Source organism: Cyprinus carpio, chromosome A21, assembly GCF_018340385.1.
Source record: "Cyprinus carpio isolate SPL01 chromosome A21, ASM1834038v1, whole genome shotgun sequence".
NCBI classification, from domain to species: Eukaryota; Metazoa; Chordata; class Actinopteri; order Cypriniformes; family Cyprinidae; genus Cyprinus; species Cyprinus carpio.
Window position 1 is genome coordinate 11,350,132 of NC_056592.1, and position 27,670 is coordinate 11,377,801.

General features: G+C 35.2%; 1 protein-coding gene across 1 annotated transcript; it reads left to right on the forward strand.

Moving 5' to 3' along the window:
* Positions 1 to 1,218: 1,218 nt before the first annotated feature.
* myo7ab (myosin VIIAb) lies at positions 1,219 to 27,550 on the forward strand. Its single transcript, XM_042711447.1, is given in 47 exon segments — positions 1,219 to 1,233; positions 1,657 to 1,770; positions 1,934 to 2,086; positions 4,221 to 4,405; positions 4,535 to 4,656; positions 5,761 to 5,903; positions 5,992 to 6,105; positions 6,757 to 6,910; positions 7,011 to 7,087; positions 8,750 to 8,869; positions 8,969 to 9,111; positions 9,243 to 9,453; positions 9,582 to 9,717; positions 10,114 to 10,220; positions 10,590 to 10,631; positions 13,385 to 13,522; positions 13,995 to 14,153; positions 14,348 to 14,440; positions 14,529 to 14,623; positions 14,711 to 14,795; positions 14,881 to 15,099; positions 15,169 to 15,486; positions 15,573 to 15,773; positions 15,909 to 16,088; positions 16,648 to 16,775; positions 16,874 to 17,027; positions 17,160 to 17,279; positions 17,380 to 17,553; positions 17,963 to 18,188; positions 18,280 to 18,452; positions 19,674 to 19,791; positions 20,665 to 20,791; positions 20,889 to 21,058; positions 21,233 to 21,423; positions 21,789 to 21,910; positions 22,272 to 22,316; positions 22,318 to 22,424; positions 22,529 to 22,682; positions 23,343 to 23,724; positions 24,798 to 24,911; positions 25,097 to 25,184; positions 25,268 to 25,374; positions 25,466 to 25,651; positions 25,729 to 25,836; positions 25,964 to 26,068; positions 26,204 to 26,323; positions 26,467 to 27,550. Coding segments are annotated over 47 exon segments (6,636 nt in total). The 3' UTR covers positions 26,560 to 27,550.
* Positions 27,551 to 27,670: the final 120 nt, after the last annotated feature.

A 27,670-nucleotide genomic window follows, 5' to 3' on the forward strand; every position in this document is an offset into this window, starting at 1 on the left:
TATAGTGTGTAAGGACTTGAGGAGGCTCTGCCTGAATAGAACTATTGTTGGATCTGCTTCCACAGCTGTGTAATTATCCTCAGTAGCACAGGGTGTTATACATACATCAAGTATATTTTTGGTATCAGGAAGTTGCTTTAAGCAACTACAAGAGGTATGTTATATAAAAGGCATTCTGAATGATATCCTGTAGTACTGATAATGTCTTTCTAACTACCACGGTGTGGACAGTCTCAATCTTATCTTAAAATAAAACCTGATTTGTGGTTTTCATTGCAGGATGGGATGCCACAATGGCTGATCTAGAATCCTCAACTGTACTTGATTGATTATTTTCTGTGATGCAGAATTTGCTCAGGGTATCATGTAGCGCTTAAAGGAAAGTACCTTTCCAGTGTTGAGGATCAGTAAGATTTGTTATTTTTATGTATTTATTTTGTTCGTTTGAAAGAAATTAATGCTTTTATTCAGCAAGGATGCATTTAATTGAGTGAAAGTGACAGTGACAACAACAACATTGTTAGAAAAAAATATATTTTTCAAATAAATTCTGTTCTTTTGAACAGTAAGTAATACAATTTCTGTTGGCCTTTATGTATTGTATGTTTGGTCTAGTCTGTCTGGTTCAATGTCTACTTTGTAGTTTGACCCACATTGTTAATAGAATTAGCTACTCTGTGCTCTGCAAATTTATAGATGTTTTTGGTCTTTAATATTTTGGGGATTAGTAGATCCATACTAGTAAAGCTATATTGTGAAAATGATCCTTCATTATAATTTTAAATATGCCCCAACATGGGTCATTTTAAAATTTATGATGCAGTGAGAATCTCTGAACAGATTCTAGAAAATGTGTCTTCAGAGTGCACTTATGCTATTCTGATACAGGCTCACAGGTTCTTGCTTTTATTAAAAAGATTAAAAAAGATATCTTTTTAAATAATTGATTGCAAAGTCCTAGGGTGTGGAATGTGCTGTCACGTACAGCCGGTTTCTTTCCTATAGATATATTTCTTCACTTCATAGAGTACAGCAGGGTTATTTGACCTTTGCTTTGATCTTTTTTAATTTGATCTAACTTTACATTTAACTCTTAATGATTTCTTTTTCGCTCCTTTTCTTTATTTTATCCTGTATAGGTCCCTCACATGGTGACTTCTAATGTGAAAACTCTTAACCAGAAACATGGTCATTCTGCAACAGGTAAGGTTTCTTCTCATGTTCTTGCTCAATGTTCATCTTTTTACTTTACTTGTTCACCCAAAAATTCAAATGTTGTCATCATTTATTCACTCTCCACTTGTTCCAAACCTGTTTGAGTTTCTTTCTTTCTTTCTTTCTTTCTTTCTTTTGTTAAACACAAAAGAAAATATTTTGAAGAATGTTGGTAACCAAACAGTTGACGGTAGCCATTGACTTCCATTATATGGAAAATAATACCATGGAAGTCAGTGGTTACAATCAGCTGTTTGGTTACCAACATTCTTCAAAATATCTTCTTTTGTGTTCAACAGAAGATAGTACCTCAAAGAGGTTTATGTGTAAATGAGTAAATGAAGACAGAATTTTCATTTTTGGCTGAACTCTCCATTTAAATTATTGTTTTTGCAGTTTTTCCAATGACAACGATTTGGTTTTTGATTGGTTGTCCCATAGGGGGACTATGTCTGGTTGGACCACAGAACAGGCCGTGAGTTTGACGTCCCTTTTGGCGCCGTGGTCAAACTCTGTGACTCTGGCCATATCCAGGTCTTGGATGATGAAGGAAAGGTGGGTCTTTTAGTGTGTACCACTCATAATAGCTCCCAACTTATGAGAAAAGACCAGTTAGTGAACTATACATGCCCTTTCTCTACCAATCAGAATGGAGGTTTAATTGAATGTTGAATTTTATATCAGTTTTATTAGTAATAGTCTGTATTTTCCCATGTAGGAGCACCGGATTTCTCTTCAGAATGCAACAAACATCAAGCCCATGCATCCAACCTCCATTCATGGGGTGGAGGACATGATCCATCTCGGGGACCTGAATGAAGCTGGTATCCTCAGAAATCTCCTGATCCGTTACAACGACAGGGTTATATATGTAAGCATGACCTTTAGCATTTCTCTGTCTGGTGACATTCATTTTATTACTGTGGAACTGCATGGGAAACTTCATGATTGGGCTCAAAAATCATAATAATTATTTTATCAAATATTGTGATCGCAATTCCAAATAGAAAACAGTTAACATCTCACATTGCATCACAAATTGCAACATTTAGACCAAACAGACTATTGCATAATGTTAACCAAAGGTCATATTTAGGGCTTATTTGATCAAATTCAACTCAATGTTTTTCTCACTGAAAAATTACAGTAGATTATAGAAGTAAAATGGGTCGAAAACAGCAAAATGCTGACTTTAAAATGCAGTTGACATTCTTTTGTTGCTGCTTAGCATTAATTCTAAGCATCTGAAATATTATTATTATTTTTTTAAAGATTTTATGCTTTAAAGCTTGTTCACTCAGAAAAATAGACTGTCGTTAGAGCATTGGCATTGATTTATGACTACAATGTATGGAGACCAAAACATTTTACCTTCATTGTAGCATTTGCAGAATGTGAAATCAGGGCATGTGTTTTCATTCTGTAAAAAGATTGCAAGAAACGAATGAATGATTTGTTTTGGTCCTTAGATGGTATATCTTTTTTGCTCATTGTTTTTGTTTCAGGCTCCAGATCAAATTGGCTTTGTGAAATGTGACCTTTTCTTTGTTTCATCAATGAATCCCCTTTAGCCATTCTCACCACTAGAATACCAAATGTAATGCATTGTAACTTTGTCATAGGCTTTTAAAATAATGCTTGAATCAGTTCAATCACCCAGCATAGGCAAAATGTCCTATTGTAGGGTCATTCCTCTTTTCATGAGGTACACCATTGCTATGATTCATTTGTACGGAAATGTGTTTAGTGCACTTAGCTGCTTGGATTTATTTACTTTTTGCTTATCTAACCAGAATGTCAGAGGTTTTCAATCTTCAGTTTCTTGTCACTTGCTCTTTCTTGATGATATAAAGCACATCAGCACTAATGATTAGTGAATTGGAAGGTCTGACTGATTCATAAAGGCCCACCAGTTGTCAACCACAATGCTTAAACTGTTCTTTGTTTAAATTTGTGTTTTTATGGGATGAAATATATATATATGTGTGTGTGTGTGTGTGTGTGTGTGTGTGTGTGTGTGTGTGTGTGTGTGTGTGTGTGTGTGTGTGTGTGTGTGTGTGTCAGTGGTGTTATTTAACTAAGCATAAGAGCTGAAACAAAGAAATTCTGTCATGGTATCAGTTTGGCAGTTTGAAAGAGGAACAGGAAAGCAATGATGTTGTCTCTATGAATGACATAGCATGTTAGATGCAAATATCACAGATGATTATACAATGTTAAAAAACCAATAGAGTTAATCTTTAAACTTACTTTATAATACTTGCATCTGCCTGTATAGTACAGTATTTTAACTGTTCAGTGTTGTTTTCGGAAAAAAAGGGGGAAAAAAAGTTGTCAGCCACTGGCATATTTTTTATCATTTTCTCAAAACAAAATTCATGGCCCACAGAATATTTTGTGATATGAATACCTGAACATGCATTTTGTCAAATCTACTGATTTTAAACAAAAGAAAACGTTTTATTCTAGCTTTGTGCATTCTTTTTTTATCAACACTTGAATGTGGGCAAGTTTCATAAAAAAGCAACATTTTGAACAAAGAGAAAATCACATTTTTGTAAAAGACTATATCTGGATCTGATTCAGAATGATGATCAAATCATAGATGGAGTAGATCTCTTCCATCAACACCCCCAAAGTTTGCACAGTCCCAGAAATGACTTTTTTGAGTCAATTGTGACTTCAGTAATGACTCTAAACAATTCACTGACAGAGTCAGATTCAAACCACAAACTAGTTCAAGACTGTTTTGTGAATATTTATTAAAAAGAACAGACTCATAAAGGAACAGACACATAAGGTCATTAGTTTGTTAATCAGACATCATGGGTTGCACTGTGTTCATTGTTACATCAGCTCCTTACGAGATAATGAAACTGTGTGTTTACACATTCGTAATTAAAAAATTATATATTATCACAAATGATTTAAAATTCATACCAGTCCATCCACAAGTCTGGAGCCCTGTAACCACTCAATTATGTGTTTATAATAACGTATTTCAGACGTACACAGGATCAATCCTGATAGCAGTAAATCCATACCAGCTCCTGCCCATCTACACACCTGATCACATCCGCCTCTACACAAACAAAAAGATAGGAGAGATGCCACCACACATCTTTGGCATTGCAGACAACTGCTACTTCAGTATGCAAAGAAATAACAAGGACCAGTGCTGTATTATCAGGTAAACCACAGCCTCTAAATGTTTAGGGTAAGTTTAAGAGTTGTTGTTTGTTTGTTTTGTTTTGTTTTTTTGCCCCAGTGTAATTCACTGATTGCTGCCCATAACTCTGTTGACTATGTGCATGTTCAGTGGTGAGTCTGGAGCTGGGAAGACGGAGAGCACCAAGCTTATCTTACAGTTCCTGGCAGCTATCAGCGGCCAACACTCCTGGATTGAGCAGCAGGTCCTGGAGGCCAACCCTATTTTAGAAGGTCAGGAGAATCATCTCTAAACCCAGTGACATAAACCCTACCTGTCTAACACTGATCTAGTGATTGCCAGTGGTAGTTTCAGTGCCAGCTCACATCGTAGTCCCGTGATCCGCTCTTGGGAAAGGATTGTTCACACTGAATGTGATTTGGAGTGACAAAGCAACTGGACATCATCAATTTTTAATAAGGGTTGCGATTTTCTTTGATTTCAAGTGCCTCAATCACTCAGTTGATTTCAGTCGCTCTCAGTGTGAATGAGGCTTCACACTTCCTCCTCTTGTACCATATCAGTACTTATGGATTCATGCCCAGCTTCTCATATGCATAAGCCTAATGAGCAAGCTTCAGGCTTTGAGCCAGAACTCAGGCTGTTTGTTTATCAAAATGTGTTGATAAACTAACAAACACTTGTGCCATTTGTTAATTTAAACTATACTATGAAAGCAGGGTGGTTATGCCAGTCAGAATAGAAATTAATATTCCTTAAAAATTTAATTCCTAGATTTGAATTGAGCAGGAAAATATCTTTTATAATTACAATTTTAATTTAAGGAAGTAAAAATAAAAAGTTAAGTAAATTTAATGCAATATAAATAATTTTTAAGAAAACAATATTCATTAATAAAATAATAATAATAATAATAATAATCAGTATATAATAATATTCCATTTCATTTTTATATACAAATTAAAGATATCAGTTATCATTCATACAGTATATGTGATATGTCCAAAAGCATTACATTATATCAGTAACTGATGTTTGAAATTTAAAATGAAAGAAAATTGTGCAAAATTAATATACATCTCTTAATTTTTTATTTACATAAATTTCTTTCATTTTATACAGCTGATGACATAATTAACTGTTTTGACAGCATAGAACTTTATTTATAGAAATTAGAAAAATGTATTCTGTATTCTCAATTCAAACTCCAACTCTTGATTTGAAAAAAAAAGTCCTTGAATTCAGAAATTTGTTAAACCATGTATGAAAGACAGCAGTGGGGCTTTGTAACTACAGCAAATGCTTTGCTGTTCTTTCTTCTATGTCTTTAATTAATGTCTAAAACCCTGGGATTGAGATTTGTTCTGTTCCCACAGCATTTGGTAATGCCAAGACCATACGCAATGACAACTCCAGCCGGTTTGGAAAATACATAGACATTCACTTCAACAAGCGAGGAGCTATCGAGGGGGCAAAGATCGAGCAGTACCTGCTGGAGAAATCAAGAGTTTGCAGACAGGTGTGAGAGGATCAGCAGAACATGTCTCACTCTGAGTCTCTTTATCATGCTATTGATTGTGGTGATGTCAGTGATACTGTCTTTGTAGGCAGCTGATGAGAGGAACTACCATATATTCTACTGTATGCTGGCAGGCATGAGCCCTGATCAGAAGACTAAACTAGGCCTGGGCCTGGCCACAGACTACAATTATCTTACTATGGTGAGGGCCTGTGTTTTTATCAGCACATACTAATGCATTTTCTTGTACGTTATGAAAGCATTTGAATAGGCACTTTCCATTACAGAAATAATTCACCCAACAATGAAAATTTTCATGTAATCCTGAACCTGTATGACTTACTTTCTTCTGTGGAACACAAAATGTAATTATTCTGAACAATATTCAAAAAACTGGATCTGTTGTGCTTCAGTGACAAAATAGATGGCATAAAATTGTCATAAACGTAAATGGTCCATATAAATTGTGCACTATATTCCAAGTCTTCTGAAGTCATATTGACTACTTTAAGATACTTTTATTGCGCTTTTAGTCATTTTGGAGCTTGACAGCGCCAACTCCCATTCACCTTCATTATGTGGAAACAAGCAGCCAAGACATTCTTCAAAATTTGTCCTTTTGTGTTTCATTGAAGAAAATAAATCATACAGGTTTGGAACAAGAGTCAGTCATATAGGTTTCAAAGAGTAAGTGATAACTGATAATTTTTGAGTGAACTGTTCTGATAATTTAAAAAGAAAACATATCTTGCTTGTTGATATCCATCTAATGGCAGTAGAGGAACAAAGAGAGTGTGTAAAAGGCTTGCGTGTGTTTGTCCGCTCTGTCCTTCTCTCTTGGCCTGTCATAAAGGGAAACTGTACAGTCTGTGATGGGAGGAATGATATGAAGGAGTACTCCAGCATTCTGTCAGCCATGAAGGTCCTGATGTTTACTGACACTGAAAACTGGGAGATCTCCAAACTGCTGGCTGCCATCCTGCATATGGGCAACCTGCGCTTTGAAGGTGGATAGTGTTAATGGAAGATGTTATTATTAATAACTGTTCACCCACAAGAGCTGACAGATGAAATAAATTGCACATATCATTTGTGTTTCCCCAACAGCTCGAACACTGAAGAACCTGGATACCTGTGTGGTGGTTGGCTCACCTGCCCTGGCCAAAGCAGCCACGCTGTTAGAGGTGAGGTGCATGTGAACGCACGAGAGAGATTTAAGGTCACATGAAGTGGCATTTGAAATGCACTTTTTTATTTCTGTTATCTAATTTGTTTGAGTGAAATGCTCATTTCCACCTTACTGTGAAAAAAATAAAAAGGTAACTACAAATGTATGTGACTATTTCTCATTATAAGTAATAGTATTATTATCTGGTTTCCATAGAAACAGGATATTTGAGCCTGAGACTTTATTTTTAAGCTTTGAAATGAATTGAATGAATGCTACGCCTACGTCCCAAGTCATCCACTGGAACCACTCTCATGAACGTGCGTATGACAGTTAGCAAAAGCTAGAGATTACAGCTTATAAAGTTTTAAAAATTGATATTTTTTTTCACAAGCGCATTGCTTTGCTTCAGATTGCGTTTATTAATATCCCAGAGCCGTGTGGAGCACTTTTTATGATGAATGGAGGCACTTTATTGGACTTCAAAATTTCAATACCCATTCTCTGCCATTATAAAACTCGAAAGAACCAGGACATTTTTTTAATATAAATCTGATTGTATTCATTTGAAAGAAGAAAGTCATTACACCTAGGATGGCTTGAGGGTTTAATCATGGGATAATTTTCATTTTTGGGTGAACTATCCCTTTAAAATTAACCAATAGACCACACAACCTAGGTAAAGTCAGGTAACATTCACTGAATAATTTTCCACTGAAGAATTCTGTCAAGAATAACGAATATGAATAAAGTAAAAGGTCATTGCTCTACATTAACCCTATACACATCTCTTAGGTTTGGTTTAATCCCATTTTTGCGTCCATTTATTGCCATCTCAAAGCTGCTGTCACTTGAAGGGGTTTGTTTCTGCTGTCTTGTTCAGATTCATCTCTCTCATTAGCTCTGTGGTACTGCGTTATCTGTGTAGTTGAGGGAGGGGAGTTCCAGATAAATGTAGTCATTACATAACATCACACTCTAATTCTAATATCATAAACCAAGACAATTCCACACAGACACCATTCCGTCAACACTCCCCTCCCACACCACTCTGCTGTCAGTCTTAACAATTTCAATGTCTTTCTGCATATTTTCACTGTCCACAATCTTTCTTATGTTTTCAGTTTGATTTAAATGGTTACTCAATGCTGTATTTCAAAACCATTTTCTTTGCTTACGTCTGCCCTCTGGTGGCAAGATATAAAACATCACAAGCATAATCAGAAGGGACATTTGAGAATCAATACACTTTTCAATGAGCCATATTTTAATTACACTGTAAAAGATATTTAGTGGCTTATTGCTTGCAAAATGTATGTTTCTCTTAAAAGTTCTGTAGATTTACAAATATGATTTTCAATACTATAATAAATTAACGATGAATACTTAATAATATATTATGTGGGCTCAATTAGATTTCATTGCAATGAATGAATTGGTCATTATAAAGAGCTGAATTCAACCCTTTTAGTCAGGTTTGCTAATACATAAAATTTCCTAATATGCGATAATTTTTCACATATATGCTGTGCCACCATTTTTTTTATAAATATATATATTAATATTGTAGTATAACTACAAATCAACTTTGAATATAACATAATTTTGATGTAGCCTACATATCATAATATATTTACTTTTGGTCAGCTGTCAATGAACTATGTTGTTCTTTCTTCAGGTGGACCCTCAGGACGTCATGACATGTCTGACCACACGTACACTGATCACCAGGGGTGAAAGTGTGTCCACCCCTCTCAGCGTGGAGCAGGGGCTGGATGTCCGTGACGCCTTTGTCAAGGTGAGATTATTCACAATCAATAAATGGCCCAGTTTTGATTCTCAATTTGTCACAGAAGTCATCAATATCCACTAAGTGGGCAATTTCTGTCTCCATCAGGGAATCTATGGCAGGTTATTTGTGTGGATAGTGGATAAAATCAATGCCGCCATCTACAGGGCTCCTTCCACAGAAAACAAGACTGTTCGCAGGTCTATAGGCCTGCTCGACATCTTCGGCTTTGAGAATTTCACTATTAACAGGTGAGTACTAGTAAACAGAAAACTCCAGATTGTTTTAATTTTTAGCAAATACAATCAGTCAGCATCAGATCTTGCACCTAAAAGGCATTTTATGGTCACACTGGTACTAATCTTGTTCATTCCTGCTGTAGTTTTGAGCAACTGTGCATCAACTTTGCAAACGAGAACCTGCAGCAATTCTTCGTTCACCACGTTTTCAAGCTGGAGCAGGAGGAGTACAACCTGGAAGATATCAACTGGCAGCACATCGAGTTCACTGACAACCAGGATGCCTTGGATATGATTGCCATCAAACCTATGAATATCATTTCCCTTATTGATGAGGAGAGCAAGTTCCCAAAGGTAAAGTGTGAGTTTTGTTAATGCGCTGTGCATTTGGACTGTCTATCTTGCATCATTTTTTATTCATCAGTTGAACAGAGGATATCTAGCCATGTTGTGTGTTCATGACTGTGTGCTGTGTTTCGTAGGGAACAGATGCTACCATGCTGAACAAGCTAAACTCCCAGCACAAACTTAATACCAACTACATCCCTCCTAAGCACAGTCACGAGACCCAGTTTGGCATTCAGCACTTTGCTGGAGTGGTGCACTATGAAACTAAAGGTACACATTACTGAATTGAACAGTTAATAATAATAATAATAATAATAATAATAATAATACTGTAGTGTACTGTATAATATTATACAATATAATTATTTCCTTATTTACCCCTTTTCAGTCTCTAATTTCAACTCAAATCAACATTTAATGTCAACTTTTTTCTTATTTACTAAATAGTTGTGTAATAAGCAGAATAATATACAATCAGTCTGTCATTATTGCATCATAAAGCCCTATCAGTATTACAATCAATTTTGCAATAAAAACCACATCAACAACAAACAACATGTACTTTATCCCATATTCATCATAATAAAAATGTTCATACAATAAGAATGACAATATTTATGTTTCCATTGAAAAGTTAACATAATCTCCTCCTGGTTCATTGTTCAGGTTTCCTGGAGAAAAACCGGGACAGCCTCCACAGTGACATCATCCAACTCGTGCACTCATCCAAAAACAAGTTCATCAAGCAGATCTTCCAAGCTGATGTTGCTATGGTGATGCCCTTTTCCAATACCGAATCCATATTTGCTCAGCATTAATATGCTCACGACATGCCAGCGAGGCCGCAGATCTCTGAGGGCCAAATGCTGGCCATGCAGGTTTATGTAAGGGTTGCATATTAAAAGCAAAGACGTGTGCTAGTATAATTGCCCTTGGAAAAACACACAGTGAACTGCTACAAATGAGAGTCTTTAACATGACTGTGTGTAACCCTGCTGCTGTAACTCACTCTCTCTCTCTGTGGTGATGTCAGCCCTAATCTTTCTTGGCTGATCCTCAACAGACTTGACTCAATTCTGTCTCTCTCTCTCTCTTCTATCCTCACTCTGTCCCTCAATCTTTTACCTTATTTCTGGCCTCAGTTTCTGTGTGGCTATTTGGAGCCCACTGCATCCCTTCAAAAGGTAATCAACGGCATGGTCTGTGTCCCTCTCAGACTCCTATTGAACCACATTTTCTCAATAGTCCCTTACTAAAACTCATTCCTGTGGTTTTCTTCTCCTTTGGAAATGGGTTCTGTTGAAGTAGTCGGTAAGGGCACGCTGACAGAATAATTTAATAGCTCCAACAGCGGCATTATTCTCCAGATGAATTGAGGAAAAAACATTAGTCATCACAGACAGATTCTGTTTCAAGTTAGATATGGCTTGTTCTCATTGGTGTTCTTTCTTCTTTTTTTTTTTTTGCGAGAGAGAAATTAAGTTTACTCTTTTTCCTGGCGCTGAGTATAGATTGAAGAATGGAGAAACTACTGGATTACTTTTTTCTTCACAATGCCTTCTTAAAGCAATTGCATGTAAGGGTAGGGAATTACAGCAAGAGAGGGGTAGATAGAGAAGGATACAAATAACCAATAAAGATCCCCAAGAAGTATGTTGAGAGAGGAAGTATGAAAGAATGACATTTATAAGGGGTGGAAAAGAAAGAAGAAAAGATTGGCCACACAGAACGGTGAATTTGTGTCTTAAAAAGTCTTAAATTGTACAAGTAAGTCTTAATTATGATTTCAAGAGGTCTTAAATTTGGCGACGGAAAGACCAGAATTGCGATATGGCTGAATGTGACGATTAAACTTCTAAAGACTAATAAACACAAGCGCTGCATGTTCAAAGTCCGGTGCTGCCTGCTTTGTGTTCTGCTGTTACTGGGGAAACAGTTATATTTCTACCAAACGCTCCACCTGCTGGCAAAGAATAAATGAGCATTTTCAATAAAACTGATGTTTTGTTCAGATTTCAGACCAATGCAAAAATCGACCCATGTTTTTACCCTGCAAACATGCAGAGCTTTAAATGTGAACTGGTGGATCGATAAGAAGACAATGCATTATAAATATCTAAACATAGGGGTGTGGTATTTTCTGCGATAATATCGTAATTGTTGTTTTAATGATGTGCAATTTAATATTATGAGTTTATCGTGAAAAGCACACACAAAACACACCTACAGAGTGCACGCATACATTAGGTGATTGTTTAGTAGGCTAGACTAGTGCGCATGCGCATTTAGAGTGCATTCTTTGCATGCATTAATCACTCTATTTAAAGGCATTTAGCATTATCACATGATTTAAGATAGGGGCAGAAAATTTTTTTCTTCAAAAGTAAGCATGATTACAAATATGATATTGATTTTATACAACAGTTCAATAAACAAGTAGTTAATATTAAGAGACTTACGTTTTAGACACCATATTTCCTGTTTTTGCTCTATTTCTCCAACAAAAATAATTTCAAACACAGCCACAACGCATTAATCTCCCTAAATGAATCACCCGAAATGATTCGACTCAATCCCAACTACTCATTTATTAACAGTGACCGGTTTTAACTCACATTTAAAGTGATAGTTCACCTAAAAATTACAATTCTGTCATCATTTACTTACCCTCATGTCGTTCCAAACCTGTATGAGTTGCTTTCTTATGTTGAACATAAAAGAAGATATTTTGAAGATTGCTGGGAATCAAACATCAATCATAGTAGGAAAAGAAATACTATGGAAGTCAATAGGAACCACCAACTGTTTGATTATCAGCGATCTTCAAAATATCTTCTTTTATGTTCAACATAAGAAAGCAACTCATACAGGTTTGGAACGACATGAGGCTAAGTAAATGATGACAGAATTTTCATTTTTGGGTGAACTATCCCCTATACCTTTTCATTTTTTTATAATTTCAAACATCGGTTTTCAATGTTTTATGTTTAAAATATCAAAACATTATTCATGCATTTGTAATTGCAGGTTAAAGTATTTAATGTTCCTTTAGAGCTGCATTAAACAGTGTGTATATCCATCTAGACAACACTTCTAATGCAGCTTCTGTGTTTCCTCTGCATTGCAAAGATATGTTTTGTTGATACTGATTTAATTTGCTTGGTAACAACCCAAATGCAAAGATGGTGTACACTTTTAGAAAAAAAAATGGCTTAAAGGTAAAAATGACCATAAAACTTGTTGGAAATTATTAATTTCTATTAGTGCTGTGAACTGACCACACAGAATATGAAGAATATCAAAAAAAATCAGGAGTCAGCTGTCCATGTTAGTCCTAAAGATATCAGCACAATAACACAAATAAAATATCGTCTAATTATCGTTATCGATAAAGTCCCAGAATATTATGGAGATATAATTTTTCGTCAATATCGCACACCCCTAATTTATGTTATTTAATTAAATGATTTAATAATTTATTCATAAAAATTGTTTAAATTAATATAATAATTAATACTTTTGACTCATCCATTTTCTTAACAGTTGTTTAAAGGCTGAAATGTAAAGTTTAGCATTTTATAAAACTTTGTTTTTGTAAAATCTTAGCTGAACTGTAAATTATGCTTTTTACAGTAATTTTACAGTTTAATATGGTACTATAGACATTGCCCTACACCGCTCATATGGTATTCATTTTATTTGTGCACAACTTAAAAAAGGTCTTAAAAAGTCTTACATTTGAGCTTAAAAATCCTCCAGAAACCCTGGATGTGTATAGTATGGGTATTGGTTGTAGTTTTGTGTGATGTGCATTTGTGATGTGTGTTTGTGTGTATGTGGCAGCAGTGATCCTCTCTTGTGAGTTTAACTTATATTTATTTGATCTTAATGGAAGAATTTATCTGGTTTTTTGGGGGGGTTTTTTTGTCTTTTGTAGGGAATGGAGACAAGGAAGCGTTCCCTGACTCTGAGCAGTCAGTTTAAGCGCTCACTCGAGCTGCTCATGAAGACACTGAGTGTGTGTCAGCCTTTCTTTGTGCGCTGTATCAAACCCAATGAGCTCAAAAAGCCCATGGTGAGTAAAACAGTGTTTTTGTGTGTGTATCTAGAATGGATAAATGGATGGATTTATTCATTCATTAAATAGTTTATTTAACACAATCCTACATAAGACAAGTGGTATTGAGAAAGGATGGATGGGTGGATTTATTTATTTATTTCACTTGTAAAAATCTAAAAGTATTTTTGTCTTGTTTTCCAGTCAAATTATCAACAAATTATGAAAACTTTACATTTAAAAGTAAAATTGAATAAGATATCAAGGCTTGTTTGCAGAGAATATGTTTATGAAATCTTTCTAGTTGAATTGTGTTAGATATATGCTTAAAATTTACAAAAATCTTAATAAATATTAAAAAAATTTATAAATCAATAAAAAACAAAAAAACATCTATAACATAAGAATAAATGATAATAAACTGAATGTAAAAAAATAAAAATAAAAGTGCAACTTGACTGAATACCAGCCCTCATTCTCTCCTCTGCAGATGTTTGATAGAGGACTGTGTGTCAGGCAGTTACGCTACTCTGGGATGATGGAGACCATCCGCATACGCAGAGCTGGATATCCCATACGCTACACATTCGCTGAGTTTGTGGACCGTTATCGGGTTCTTATGCCTGGGGTCAAACCAGCCTACAAACAGGTGAGTCTAAAGCATTACTGTGTTAATGCAGTTAACAGATGTGATGTGCAGGTCTGGAGTATGTTGTTTGCTTGACAGCTCTTTTCAGAGCTTTTTTTCTGTGCGCTCTTGTAGAATGGCCATCTGGTGATTTTTTTGACAAGTGCTGGCAATTTGCTGTAAGGAGGCAGCTCTGAATCTGTGTCCTCTTACAGGAAGATCTGCGAGGGACCTCTCAGCACATTGTTGCATCAGTTCTGCAGAGAGATGATGACTGGCAGATAGGAAAGACAAAAATCTTTCTGAAGGTTAGCCACAAATAAAAAAAAAAATTCAAAGATTTTGCTTTGTTTTAAATTTGTGACAAATTGTATACTTGGCCTATAATTGCTTTAGGATCATCATGACATGCAGCTGGAAACTGAAAGAGATAAAGTCTTCACTGACAAGGTCATTTTCATCCAGAAGACTGTGAGAGGTCTGAAAGAGAGGTACGGGGAAAAGAAGAAGAGCAGATAATAAAGAAGAAGAAGAAAAACATCTAAATCTGACGTGTATCTCTTTCTTTTGTTTTCCAGAGCTAAATTCCTAAAGGTTAAAAAGGCTGTGACATTAATCCAGCGAATATGGAGAGGCTACATCTCTCGAAAGCACTACACTGTGGTGAGTTGGCATGCAGTCGGTAAAATTTAAGCAGACATAACCTGATCTGAGATTTTGTTTCATTGTAATTATGCCTTCATTCCAGATGCGTCTAGGTTTCTTGCGGCTCCAGGCCTTGTATAGGTCACGGAAGTTGTACCTTGCGTACCAAGCATCCAGGACACGCATCACTCTGCTCCAGGCCTGGTGCCGTGGCTTCCTGTTGCGGCGGACGTTCTCAAAGCGCTTCCATGCGGTGCTGACAATCCAGGCTTATGCACGAGGAATGATAGCACGTAGATTGTGCAATCGTCTCAGAATGAAGGTAAATCTACATTATATTTATCTATCTATCCACTCATCCATTCATTGTTCTCTCTCTCTCTCTGTTTAGAGGGAGCGACGGTTAGAAGCCGAGCGGCAGTGTCTGGCTGAAGAGGAGCGTCTGAAGAACCAGATGACTGCACGCAGGGCTCGAGCAGAAGCAGAGAGGAAGCACCAGGAGCTTCTGGCACAGCTCGACCAAGAGCAGAAGGAGAGAGAGCAGGCAGAGCGGGATGAGACACGAAGGAAAAAGGAGCTTCTGGAGCAGATGGAGAGAGAAAAACAGGAGCCAGTCAACGACTCTGACATGGTGGACAAGATGTTCGGATTCCTGGGCAGCGCCAACTCTCTTCCCAACCTGGAGGGCGAAGCACCAGAAGGGTTTGAGGTGCAGGACTTGATGTCTATTAATCTCTGTAACTTACCTTGCCTGGCTTTCACATTATCTTAGTTTGATTTTGGTTGCTGTGACAGGATCTCGAGAAAGTTCCAAAACAGTTTGAGGAAGTCATTGATGAACCTCTTCCACTTCCTGATGATGAAGAGGAAGACTTATCAGAGTATACGTTTGCAAAGTTTGCTGCAACCTACTTCCAGGGAAATGCCACACATACGTATATACGGCGGCCACTGAAACAACCTCTGCTGTTTCATGAGGATGAAGGAGATCAGCTAGTAAGCTTGTATTTATTTCGCTTTTTGCATTTATAATAATAATATAGATTATTATAAGTGTTATTGTTTACAGGTTTACTGTTTAATATTTACGCTGGTTTGTTCATATCATATTATGGTTTTTTATGTCTGTAGGCTGCCCTGGCTGTGTGGATCACTGTTTTGAGGTTTATGGGAGATCTCCCTGAACCCAAATATCATATCAGCATTAGTGACGGCAGTGAGAATATTCCAGTTATGACTAAAATCTATGAGACATTAGGGAAGAGGACCTACAAAAGTGAGCTGCAGGCCCTGCAGGTGGAACAAGAGATGAGACAAATTATCTAGACTATTAAATAAAAATGAGTATTAATCATTTCTACATATTATAATACATTGTAAAAAAAAATAACAATTTCATATTATGAACAAACATTGTATTGTACGCAACAGTGTATTTTTAAATTAACATTAACCTAGACTAGTAAATACTGTGAAAAAAAAAAATCATTTAATGACACACAACCAAAAATCATATAAAAAAAAAACCATATTAAAAAGTTACACCATCAAATACAACAAAGAAATTTCCTACATTTTCCACAGATCCACTACTGATGTCATCCAGAAGAGGAACACTGCACAACATAATCTCCCTCACATCAAAAAAAAAAACAAAAACAAAAAACAAAGAATATAACTGTAACAGTTGTGCTATTTAATATTTTTGTGAAAACCATGATACTGTACTTTTTTCAGAATCCTTTGATTAATAGGAAGGTAAAAGAATAATATGTATTTGAAATAAAAATATTATAAATGTCTACTGTAACTATTAATCAGTATAATTTATCTTTGTTGAATAAAAGTAAACTATTCCTGCCCCTGTTAGGTGACCAGACGGCTAACCGACAGCAATTACAGTCTCCAGGGAAACAGCATGCTGGAAGACCGACCCACCTCCAATTTAGAAAAGCTCCACTTTATCATTGGCAATGGCATATTACGCCCTGCTCTCAGGTCAGTACAGGGCAAATGCATTATAGTTGGTATACTAGAATTGTTGAATGTGCATTTCATCTGAATTATATTGTATCTGGGTTTGTTTCCTCTGTCAGAGATGAGATCTACTGTCAAATCTGTAAACAGCTGAGCCAGAATACATCCAAAAGCAGCCACGCCCGCGGCTGGATCCTGCTATCCCTCTGTTCTGCCTTCCTCCCTCCTAAAAAAAAATCAAATCAAAAAAAAAAAAAAAACTTTTTCTAGCTAGTCAGCAGGAAATAAGATCTCAAGCAATTTTAATGATCCTAATGATCCTAAACCAAAAAAATTAATATGTATCATTCAAATCTGGCCTAACTCTTTATCCCCTTTTCATGTCTTTATCTGAAATCTGCTTAGTATCTGCGGACATTCATTAACAGCGGCCCGTCTGGTTATGCGCCTTATTGTGAGGAGAGACTGAGGAGAACATTTGCGAATAAGACAAGGACTCAGCCTCCTTCTTGGCTTGAGCTGCAGGTATTTTAGGACCCACAAAAGCCATAAGATTCCACATTTAGGAAAAAACATTGGAAAATATGAATTAATTGGCTGGATCTCTCTTTCTTTCCTCCTCCAGGCCACTAAATCTAAGAAACCCATCATGTTGCCAGTGACCTTCATGGACGGCACTACAAAGACCCTGCTCACTGACTCTGCCACCACAGCTGAAGAGCTCTGCAATGCTCTGTCAGACAAAATCGCCCTGAAGGATCGCTTTGGCTTCTCCTTATACATTGCTCTTTTTGATAAGGTATGTTAATAAATATATTTTAATATATTGTACAATGTAATGTATTCCTGTGATGGCAAAGCTGAGTTTATGGCAGCCATTATTCCAGTTTTCAGTGTCACATGATCCTTCAGAAGTCATTCTAATTTGCTGATTTGGTCTCAAGAAAAAATATTATTATCAATGTTGAAAACCGTTTTTAATTTAATAGAACGTTCAAAACAACAGCACATATTTGAAATAGAAATCTTTTGTGACATACAGTATTAAATGTCTTTACTGTCACTTTTGATCAATTTAATGCATCCTTGCTAAATAGATGTCTTAATTTCTTTAAAAAAAAAAAAATACAACCCCAAACCTTTGATCAGTACATATCCTTATTTAATTCTGTTCAGTTTAAGACCCTCAAAATGTGCATCCTCCTCAGGTGTCATCACTAGGCAGTGGAAAGGATCATGTGATGGATGCCGTGTCACAGTGTGAGCAGTATGCTAAAGAGCAGGGCGCTCAGGAGCGCAACGCCCCCTGGAGGCTGTTCTTCAGGAAGGAAATCTTCATGCCCTGGCACAACCCTGCCGAGGACAGCGTGGCCACTAACCTCATCTACCAACAAATTGTGCGTGGGGTAAAATTCGGGGAGTACCGCTGCTATATTAAAAAAACTACACAAAACAAATTTAAGATAAACAACTAGATAAAAAACGACCTACGTTAACCAGGTGTATGCTTGTGCTCTATTATTTTAGGAGGAGGACCTGGCCGAGCTGGCCTCTCAGCAGTACTATGTGGACTATGGGTCAGAAGTCCTACCAGACCGTCTTCTGAGTCTTATTCCATCCTACATACCAGACAGAGAAATTACTCCATCCAAGACAGTGGAAAAATGGGCCCAAATGATCATAGCAACTCACATAAAGGTACACAAATGTAGTTTTTGTTGAGTTATTAATATTTTATTTAATATAAAATTATAATTGTATATTATTGTATATCATATTTTATATACATTTTATATTGTTATATTAATAGTCTATTATTATATTATATTGTATTGTATATTTTTTGTTGTAGGATTTAAATATGTAGTTTATATATATTACATTTTAGTAATTAAGTAAATAACAATATAAAAAAAATTAACATCCACATTAGAGACAATAAAAAAAAACAACAAATAACTATAGATAGAATTAATAAAAAAAAAAAAAAATAAAATAAAATCCTAAAATTTTTAGAAAATGGAAAATGAAAAAAATAAAATAAAAAAAAAAAATTTAAAAAAAAAAAATATTTTAATAATAAGCCCATGAAAAAAGAAATGGAAAATGAAAAAAATAAAATAAAAACATAAAAATTATAGAAAAAAACATAAAAAAGAAATGGAAAATGAAAAAAATAAAATAAAATCCTAAAATTTTTAGACACAAATGTCACTATTTTCAGAGAATGGGTTCACATTTACATGATAGAACAGCACATATAACTGAACAAATCTATTTGATCTATTTTAACTAAATGTAAAGTCACACATACAAACACATATCTATACCTATGTCTTCATTACTGTGTCAGGCTGTGTCTGCTTGACCTTGTGGTATGTTCTCAAGGACGGCAGTCTCGTTATCTTGGAGCAGTACCTGTATCTCCACCTAGCACTAATATAATCTCATAGCTATGATTAACTCTCCGGGGTGACCTTCACACCACCCAGCACCTGCACCTACAGTCTGCTGAAATAGAATGCAATCACAGGCCCCTGAATATTTAAGACAGATCTTTCTGCCTCACTTAGTGGTCATTGTCTTGTTATGGATTTGTAGTTTAGGTCAGCACTCTGTGCTAGCTGTTAACAGATGATGGACTGAACGGGTTGACATTTGATTGACGGTTCCTGTGGGAACATTGATCACATGTTCCTTCTCTCAAGAGTGAAGGCCGTATCCTCCTACCTTTTATAGGCTAAAGTGATGGACATGAATGTTTAATAATGCTGGAGATCAGTTTTATGGATCATCATAGCAGAGTGGTAATGCATGAGTTTGATAAATTTTATGCTTATAACCAGGTGACGAGAGCAAAGGTAATCAGCGATATTGTGTTACTCTGAGACCAAGATATTGATGATTGCATCTCCACAGGGAATCTACACGCAGAAGAGGTTTGACTCGCAGAGAGTGAAGGAAGAGGTGGTGGATTTTGCTCGATTTAAGTGGCCTTTGCTTTTTTCCCGCTTTTATGAGGCCTTCAAATTCTCAGGTAAGACTTACAGGGAAAAGTCAGTGAGTTGAATGGATCAGTGAGAATTTTGAACATATTATATTATATTATATTATATTATATTATATTATATTATATTATATTATATTATTAGTTTTTTTTTTTTTTTTTTGCATTTTCAAAAAAACCAGAATTTACTCAGTGTATTAAAATGAAATGTTAAAATAATTAAAAAGAAATATATTTAAAAAGTATAAAAAATAAGTTTATTCAAACATAATATTACATGATTGAAATAATTTAATTTAGGGTTTTAAAATAACAATAAATAACTTGTGGTAGTTGAAGGTTGTTATTTTGAATTGGGAACAATAATTAAACAATTAGCCAGTGAGGGAAAAAAAACACTGTTTTGGCTTGCTAATCTGAACAGTTAGTCGGTCTCCAATATCTATGGTGATTACAGCCCTGGTTTAAGGTAGGAAAATGCTCAAAATTAACACAAAATGGTGATATAATATTATATATATTAAAAATGGTAAATGCAATAAAAATAAAAAAAAATAAAAAAAGTGGGATTTTTGGTTGGAATATATATAGTAGTTATATGTTCTCTATATATATCTATTATATATATATATAGTTTTTGAAACTTTACAACTTTAATCAATTTTAAATAAATAAATCATAAATACCGTTTATATGATACTTTTATATGGCATTTTTGAAAATTATCAAATAAAAAAAAAAACAAAGACAAAAATATCATATGAGCCATTCATTGTAATTGCATAGAACAAAGTGAATAATATGTTATGAGTTATTCTGTAAATCATATAAAAAAATAGCAAGACATACTAATCAGATTGGGTGTGATAAAACTCTCAGGCCACTGTTTCTGTTCATTTGCAGGGCCTAGTCTCCCAAAGAATGATGTTATAGTGGCAGTGAACTGGACCGGAGTCTACTTTGTGGATGAGCAGGAGCAGGTCCTTCTAGACCTTTCTTTCCCAGAGATCACTGCAGTCTCCAGCAGCAGGTGCAGTAGCACATCCATCCTAACCCACTTCATATGCTTTAAGTGTTCTCTATATTGTAATTTAACTAGTTTTGGTCAATCTAACACATGTATGCAGAGGTGGAAAGCTGCAGGGACAGAGCTTCACTCTGGCCACTATTAAAGGAGATGAGTACACCTTCACATCCAACAATGCCGAAGACATCCGTGACCTAGTTGTCACCTTCCTAGAGGGCCTGCGCTCTAGGTCAAAGTTTGTGGTGGCCCTGGTGGACAGCTATTACCCTGGTGAGCACATGTGGACAGCAGTTCAGTTTAAAAGTGCAAAGGAAACAAAGGACATAACCATTACATTTGATCCAGCCCCAAACAGACTTTGGGTCAAGACAAGAAGGTCCAGCATTATCAATGAAACATCTAAAAGATGAACAAAAAGGCTTTTGTTTCTCTTTGTTTTTGCAGCTGGACATGACTCTTCTTTCCTGAGATACTCAAAGGGAGATCTGATCTTTCTGGATGAGCACACAGGAGAGCAGGTCCTGAATTCAGGCTGGGCTCACGGGGTCAATGATAGAACCAAAAAAAGAGGAGACTTCCCTGCAGACAGCGTCTATGTGCTGCCCACCATCACCAGGCCACAGTATGATATTGTGGTGAGAGAATTTTCATCCATAAAACTTTGTGCCTTATCATTATATACTCCTATACGGTTCATAGTAGTACCTTAGTGGTACATATTCCTGCTCTAAGGTGCTAATTGTGCACAAAGCTGTCCACTGATACTCTAAAGTGCTTGTTATGCACAAAATTGTCCCTTTATGGGTTACAAGCTGTTGTACCCCCAAAGGTACAATTTTTGCACATTTAATTCTGACAATGTATTGTATTCACCTTGAAAAATAATTTGTTCATGGTCAAAACACAAGCATTTGTACCAAAATGTGCCACTTACTCACACTCAAGAAACACCTGAGATATCGAATAGTAACTCTAACCTTCTAATTTCTGTTTCTTACAGTCATTGATTACCATGTCCCCAGACCAGCGTAAGGACTCCATCAGTTTGTCCCATAGAATCACTGACAGTGGGGAGAAGGTTCAGCCGTACACTCTAGAGGAGTTCTCTTATGATCACTTCAGGTGTTTGAACCTTCTTCAGGACCTTTCCTCCCTTTGTTGTGTCCGAATGGAAAACTACTGTTTTAGAGAGGAGAAAAGGAAGTTTAGTGCAAAAAAAAAGGTTTACTTCTAGAGGGGAGGAGGGCCTTACCAGCCAATCAGCAACAACATCTGACCAATAACATTCAAGGAATAATTAAACCTAAACCCGTATATTTATTATAAAAAACCACAACAATAACATTTCCTCAAACAATATCTTTATTACAAACATCTATCATAAAACTCTACATCACCATTTTTCATTATGATAAGAATAATAACTTTTTTTATTATTAAAATCTATATTCATTACATTTCCTGGTATCTTTCCATCATCTAGACCGCCTTCCAAGAGCACACTGAGTCGTGTGATCATCAAGGAGGGGGAAGGATAAACTGTGGTGTTGCACCAGAGAACCTCTCAAACAGCCTTTGCTGAAAAAAGTCCTCAATCATGAAGAGCTGTCCCAGGATGCCCTCCAGGCCTTTATTGATATCCTCTACATCTAATAGTGTTACCTTTATAAAATTTTGACAGTTAATAGTGTTAACTCTATAACTGCAGTTCCCTCATTTTGGCCCTTGACTCTGTCATACCTATCATGAAGTACATGGGCGACTACCCCTCGAAGAGGAGCCGTTCAGTCAATGAGCTCACTGATCAGATCTTTGAGGAAGCTTTAAAGGCTGAACCTCTGAAGGATGAAATCTTCTGTCAGATCATCAAGCAACTGACCGAGAATCATGTGAAGTAGGTTTTTCCCAGTTACTGATACAGTATATATTCTAAACAATAATATATAACTAATACTATAAAATTATGTTTTTATATTATTTTTAAGTAAAAGTAACAAAAATATTTTGAATAATAATAATAATAATAATATATTACTTATACTATAATATTAAATTATATTAATTTAAATATATATATTCTTTTATTATATATAATATATTATTTTATATTATAAATTATATATACAACAAATTATGTATACAACAGCTATTTTTGTTATCATTATTATTAATCATTATTATTTTTAAAGCATTTTTACAAATATTTAAAAATGTTATATCTTCTTACTATTAACAATTGTAAGATGTTAATATCATTTTTTTAAAAAAATGTTTCTTTGTAGAAAAAGGTAATTTTTGCATGATTTGGTTTTAAATTTTATCTTTAATATACATGCAAATGTTTTGATAAATTATGATTCTGCGTGACAATGTTTGCTCACAGGTTACAAACAGACAATGAATGAGACCTATTATTGTGAAAACACTCTTAAATCTGTATCAGTCTGTCCCCTAGTGGTCAGCCAAACCAAAACTGACCAAAACTGCTTTACTTTTACAATGTTAAAATCATTGTTGACTAATGAGTCGGCTGACAGCTGTTCTGTGTTTTCAGATACAGTGAGGAGAAGGGTTGGGAGCTTCTCTGGCTCTGCACTGGGCTTTTTCCTCCCAGTAACATGTTGCTTCCTCATGTCCAAAAGTTCCTGCAATCCAAGAAACATCAACCAATCACTCCCATAACTCACACAGAAACATAAAAAAACCCATCTCCAACGATCCAAAAATAAACAAACCAACCATCTCCAATGTTTCACTGAATTCCTTTAAAACATTTTTTGCTCACGGACAGAAATGGATCCAGAAAGTATCCTCCTCACCTTGTAGAAGTGGAGGCCATTCAACACAAAACTACCCAGATCTTTCACAAAGTGTACTTCCCTGATGACACTGACAAGTTAACCCTTCTCATCATCTACGAGAAAACAGACAGAATTGTACGTTATATCCAGCCTCCTGTGGGGTAATATTCTCTCTCTCTCATGCCTGTGTTTATTTATGCTTGAGGAAACAGAGAGAATGCCTCTGTAGTGCTCTGACCTCATTTGAATCCTCAGTTAAGCACAGAGTTATGTGGTGCTTCTGAAGAAAACGGTAGAAGAGAGATGAAGTCTGAATATATTCTAGACTCCAGAGATTCATTTCCTTTTTGGTTTAAATATAGCTGAAATCTGGCCTGCAGTGTTTGTTTTTTTTCCTCTCTCTTTTTTTTTGTTATATAAAATAATACATACAAATGAGGTAGACATGGAATGCAATTGACAATGCAATATAACAAACACCAAATACATATGTATATAGATCAGTGAATTGTAGATAATAACATTAAATTGTAGAAGAAAGGGTGCAATATTAATGTACTGTAATATTCTGAATGTATTAAAAAATGTAATTGTTTACTATATAATATTTATTTTCCTAATATATTAAACATAAAATCCAGAATTTTATTTGATCATGTTTATGATATAAAAAAGAAAAAGGAAATATAAATAGATCATCTGTTTATGTTTAATTTAAACTGTTATGGCAATATAATTTGTCAAAAAAAAAATGTTATGGCAATATAATTTGTCAAAAAAAAATAATAAGTAAAAAAAAAACAAAATTTTATTTAAAAAATAAATAAAATTTAAAATATAAGCAAATAAAAGTTTAGATTTTATTTTTTAATAATTTTTATTTATTAATTTTACTTTATTTAGTTTTTATTATTTTAGTACTTAAACTAAACTAATCAAGTTTTAAATTTAAAATAAAAAAAAAAATTTTTTTACATATTTTAAAATTTTTAATAAAGTTTTTTTTACATATTTTAATATATTTTATTCATAAAAATTTTTTGTTTTAGTAATGAAAACATTGTTTTACTTGATTTACACAAGTGGTCTCAGGCTTTTTGCATCCTGCTGTTTGTATACATGCTAAAATGAACTCCCCACATAACACACTGACTGGCATCTAATAGTGTCTTTTTTCAAATATCCTTTATGTATTTATTTATTTATAGGCTTTTGAAGTTGAATCGAGCACAAAAGCCAAAGATTTCTGTCTGAACATCGCTGGCAGAATGATGCTCCAGTCTTCTGAAGGCTTCAGCTTGTTTGTCAAAATATCTGACAAGGTGAGGCTACATAGCTGTCAAATGTCTGTTCGTATTTGATGAAGGTGTTCTGTGTGAGTTTATGACGCACTAAATATCTCAAAGGTGATTTTTAGGTTACAGCCTTCCCTGGGACTACATGTCCTGTAGTCAGTTATTTGTCATTGTGTGTATTTTAATGTAAGACGTCTTATTTAACGTTTCAGGTGATCAGTGTGCCAGAAGGAGATTTCTTCTTTGACTTTGTTCGACATCTGACAGACTGGATCAAAAAAGCCAGAGTTGTGAAAGATGGTGATTATGTGTATTGTTCATTAAAATGATCAATACATTGAGTGTAAACATGAGGGTTCTTAATGATTCTGTTGTTTCTGTAGGCACAGTGCCTTCACTGACCTACCAAGTGTTTTTCATGAAGAAACTGTGGACCAACACCATTCCAGGCAAAGATCCCATGGCCGACTCCATTTTCCATTACTTCCAGGTTGAAAACTCTCTCTTTGTACTCAAGCTCTTTTTTTTTAAACACTTTGTGTGATGCTCTAGCTACTTCCATTTTCCTAAACTTTCTTCAGGAGCTCCCAAAGTATCTGCGTGGCTACCACAAGTGCTCTCTTGAAGAGGTGTTCCAGCTGGCTGCGCTCATTTACAGAGTGAGGTTTGAAGAGGACAAATCACAGTTTCATAACTTCACCAAGATGCTGAAGGAGCTGCTTCCTCAGGACATGATACATCAGCTGTCGCCCGACGACTGGAAACGGGTGAGTGAGCAACACTAGTCCTGCTTCTTCCATTCATTCATGAGGAGTTCATGTTATGTGTCTTTGTTTCTTCTCAGCCTGTCGTTACGTACTTCAATAAACATGCAGGGAAATCTCGAGAGGAAGCCAAAAAAACATTTACAAAAATCATACACAAGTATCCTACTTTTTTAAAATCAATTCAAGTAAGTCAAAACAAGATTCAAAAAACAATAAGCAAAATTCAAAAAACTAAATACTGAGCAAACAAAATGACCACATCCTCGATTTCTTCTTTTCTACAAAACCAAACACCCAAACCAAATTTCAAAGATGTCCTATTTTCTCCCACAGCAATCCTCAGATCCAAATTTCCCAGAGGTCCTCTTGATAGCAATCAACAAGCATGGTGTTACTCTCATTGACCCAAAAACAAAGGTATGCTTACACAGAACAATCAAATCAAAGACACCTTCTCCCTCTTTTGAGTCAAAAACTCAAAAACTTTTATTAGGCCCTGTGTTTAAAAAGCTTTGAATATCATTTGAATGGCATTTGCTCATCTGTCCACAGGACATATTTGGCACACACCCCTTCACCAAAATCTCTAACTGGAGTAGTGGACATACCTATTTCCACATTACCATTGGTAACCTGGTTAGAGGCAGCAAACTGCTGTGCGAGACTTCACTGGTGAGTCACCCCGTGGTGGTATCAGATGGTAATACCATGGTACTTTGGTGATGCAGATGCACCAGCTATTCCTTTATAAAAGACATGCAATCATACTTTGCTGTGTGGCTCACTTTAACAACTGACTTTACGTACTATTCCAGGGATACAAGATGGACGATCTTCTCACGTCTTACATCAGTCAGATGTTGACGACCATGACCAAGCAGCGCAGTTCACGTGTAAATAATAAGTAACATGAAAGGCTTGTAATAGCGCACTGTTTATTTATAAGCACACAGACTCAGTTCTTACTACATCCTAGATTCATAATTTTGATACATGAAGATAAACTGAATCTGCTTTTAGTGTCGTTACTTTTTCATGCTGGAGCCTTGATTGTAAATTGTGAGTTCAGTTTATTTTCTAGCATTTCTCAGTCTTTTAATGTCAATGAAGAACATGATAAATTTACAGTCAAAAACACTTGTTGCCTTTAAGTTTTAGGCCCTTGTATGGTTTTACTCTGATACCAAATTGAAAAAAAAAATGTCTATTAAGTCAGATCAAGTTCATGATTTCAGTTATTTAATTTGTGAATGATTTGCACATCTCATTTTGCCAATTAAATGCATTATAAAGATATGGAAATGTTGCAGAATTTGGTTTTGCTCCTTAGCCTAAAGAATTATAAAAGAAGATTCTCATCCTGGTCATTTTTTGACCTCTAGGTCACCACTTATTGAACTGATTGATACATTAATGAATTTACTAACGAAATGATAACAAAATTTAATTCAGTCTAAAAATATATCCTCTTAATTTTTCTGAATAGTATTATTTTATTACCTTTGTAAATGCTTGACCAGGTATTTCAGAGATGCATATTAGAAAGTGTCTTATAAATTAAATGATCAGTTACATGACAACAATCATTATAATTTATACACAAGATTGGACATTGTCCAAGTATTTATTCTTTTTTTTTTTTTTTTTTTTTAGAATGTATTTATGTATTGCTAGATTGTAATTCTGGTCATTCCAATTTTCTTGTGTTGGAAGCTGCTGTTTGTAAATAAAACAATAACATATGAGATAGCTTGGCAATTTTAATGAGATTCGTGACATGCTATATTATTGATCAATGATTCACAATCATATGATCAATCACTTGACAATTAGATCATTTGAATGGAACATCTGGGACATTTCCCATTTTTAGTTCAAGTTTTTCAACTAATAATTATATTTTATTTTGCTTTATTTCAATTAACAAAAAATATTTTTAATGGGTTTACTTAATAACAACACAATTTGTAGTTTGTGTAAGGTTTTGTAGTTTCTTGCAAATCTCAGTGTAAAACAATA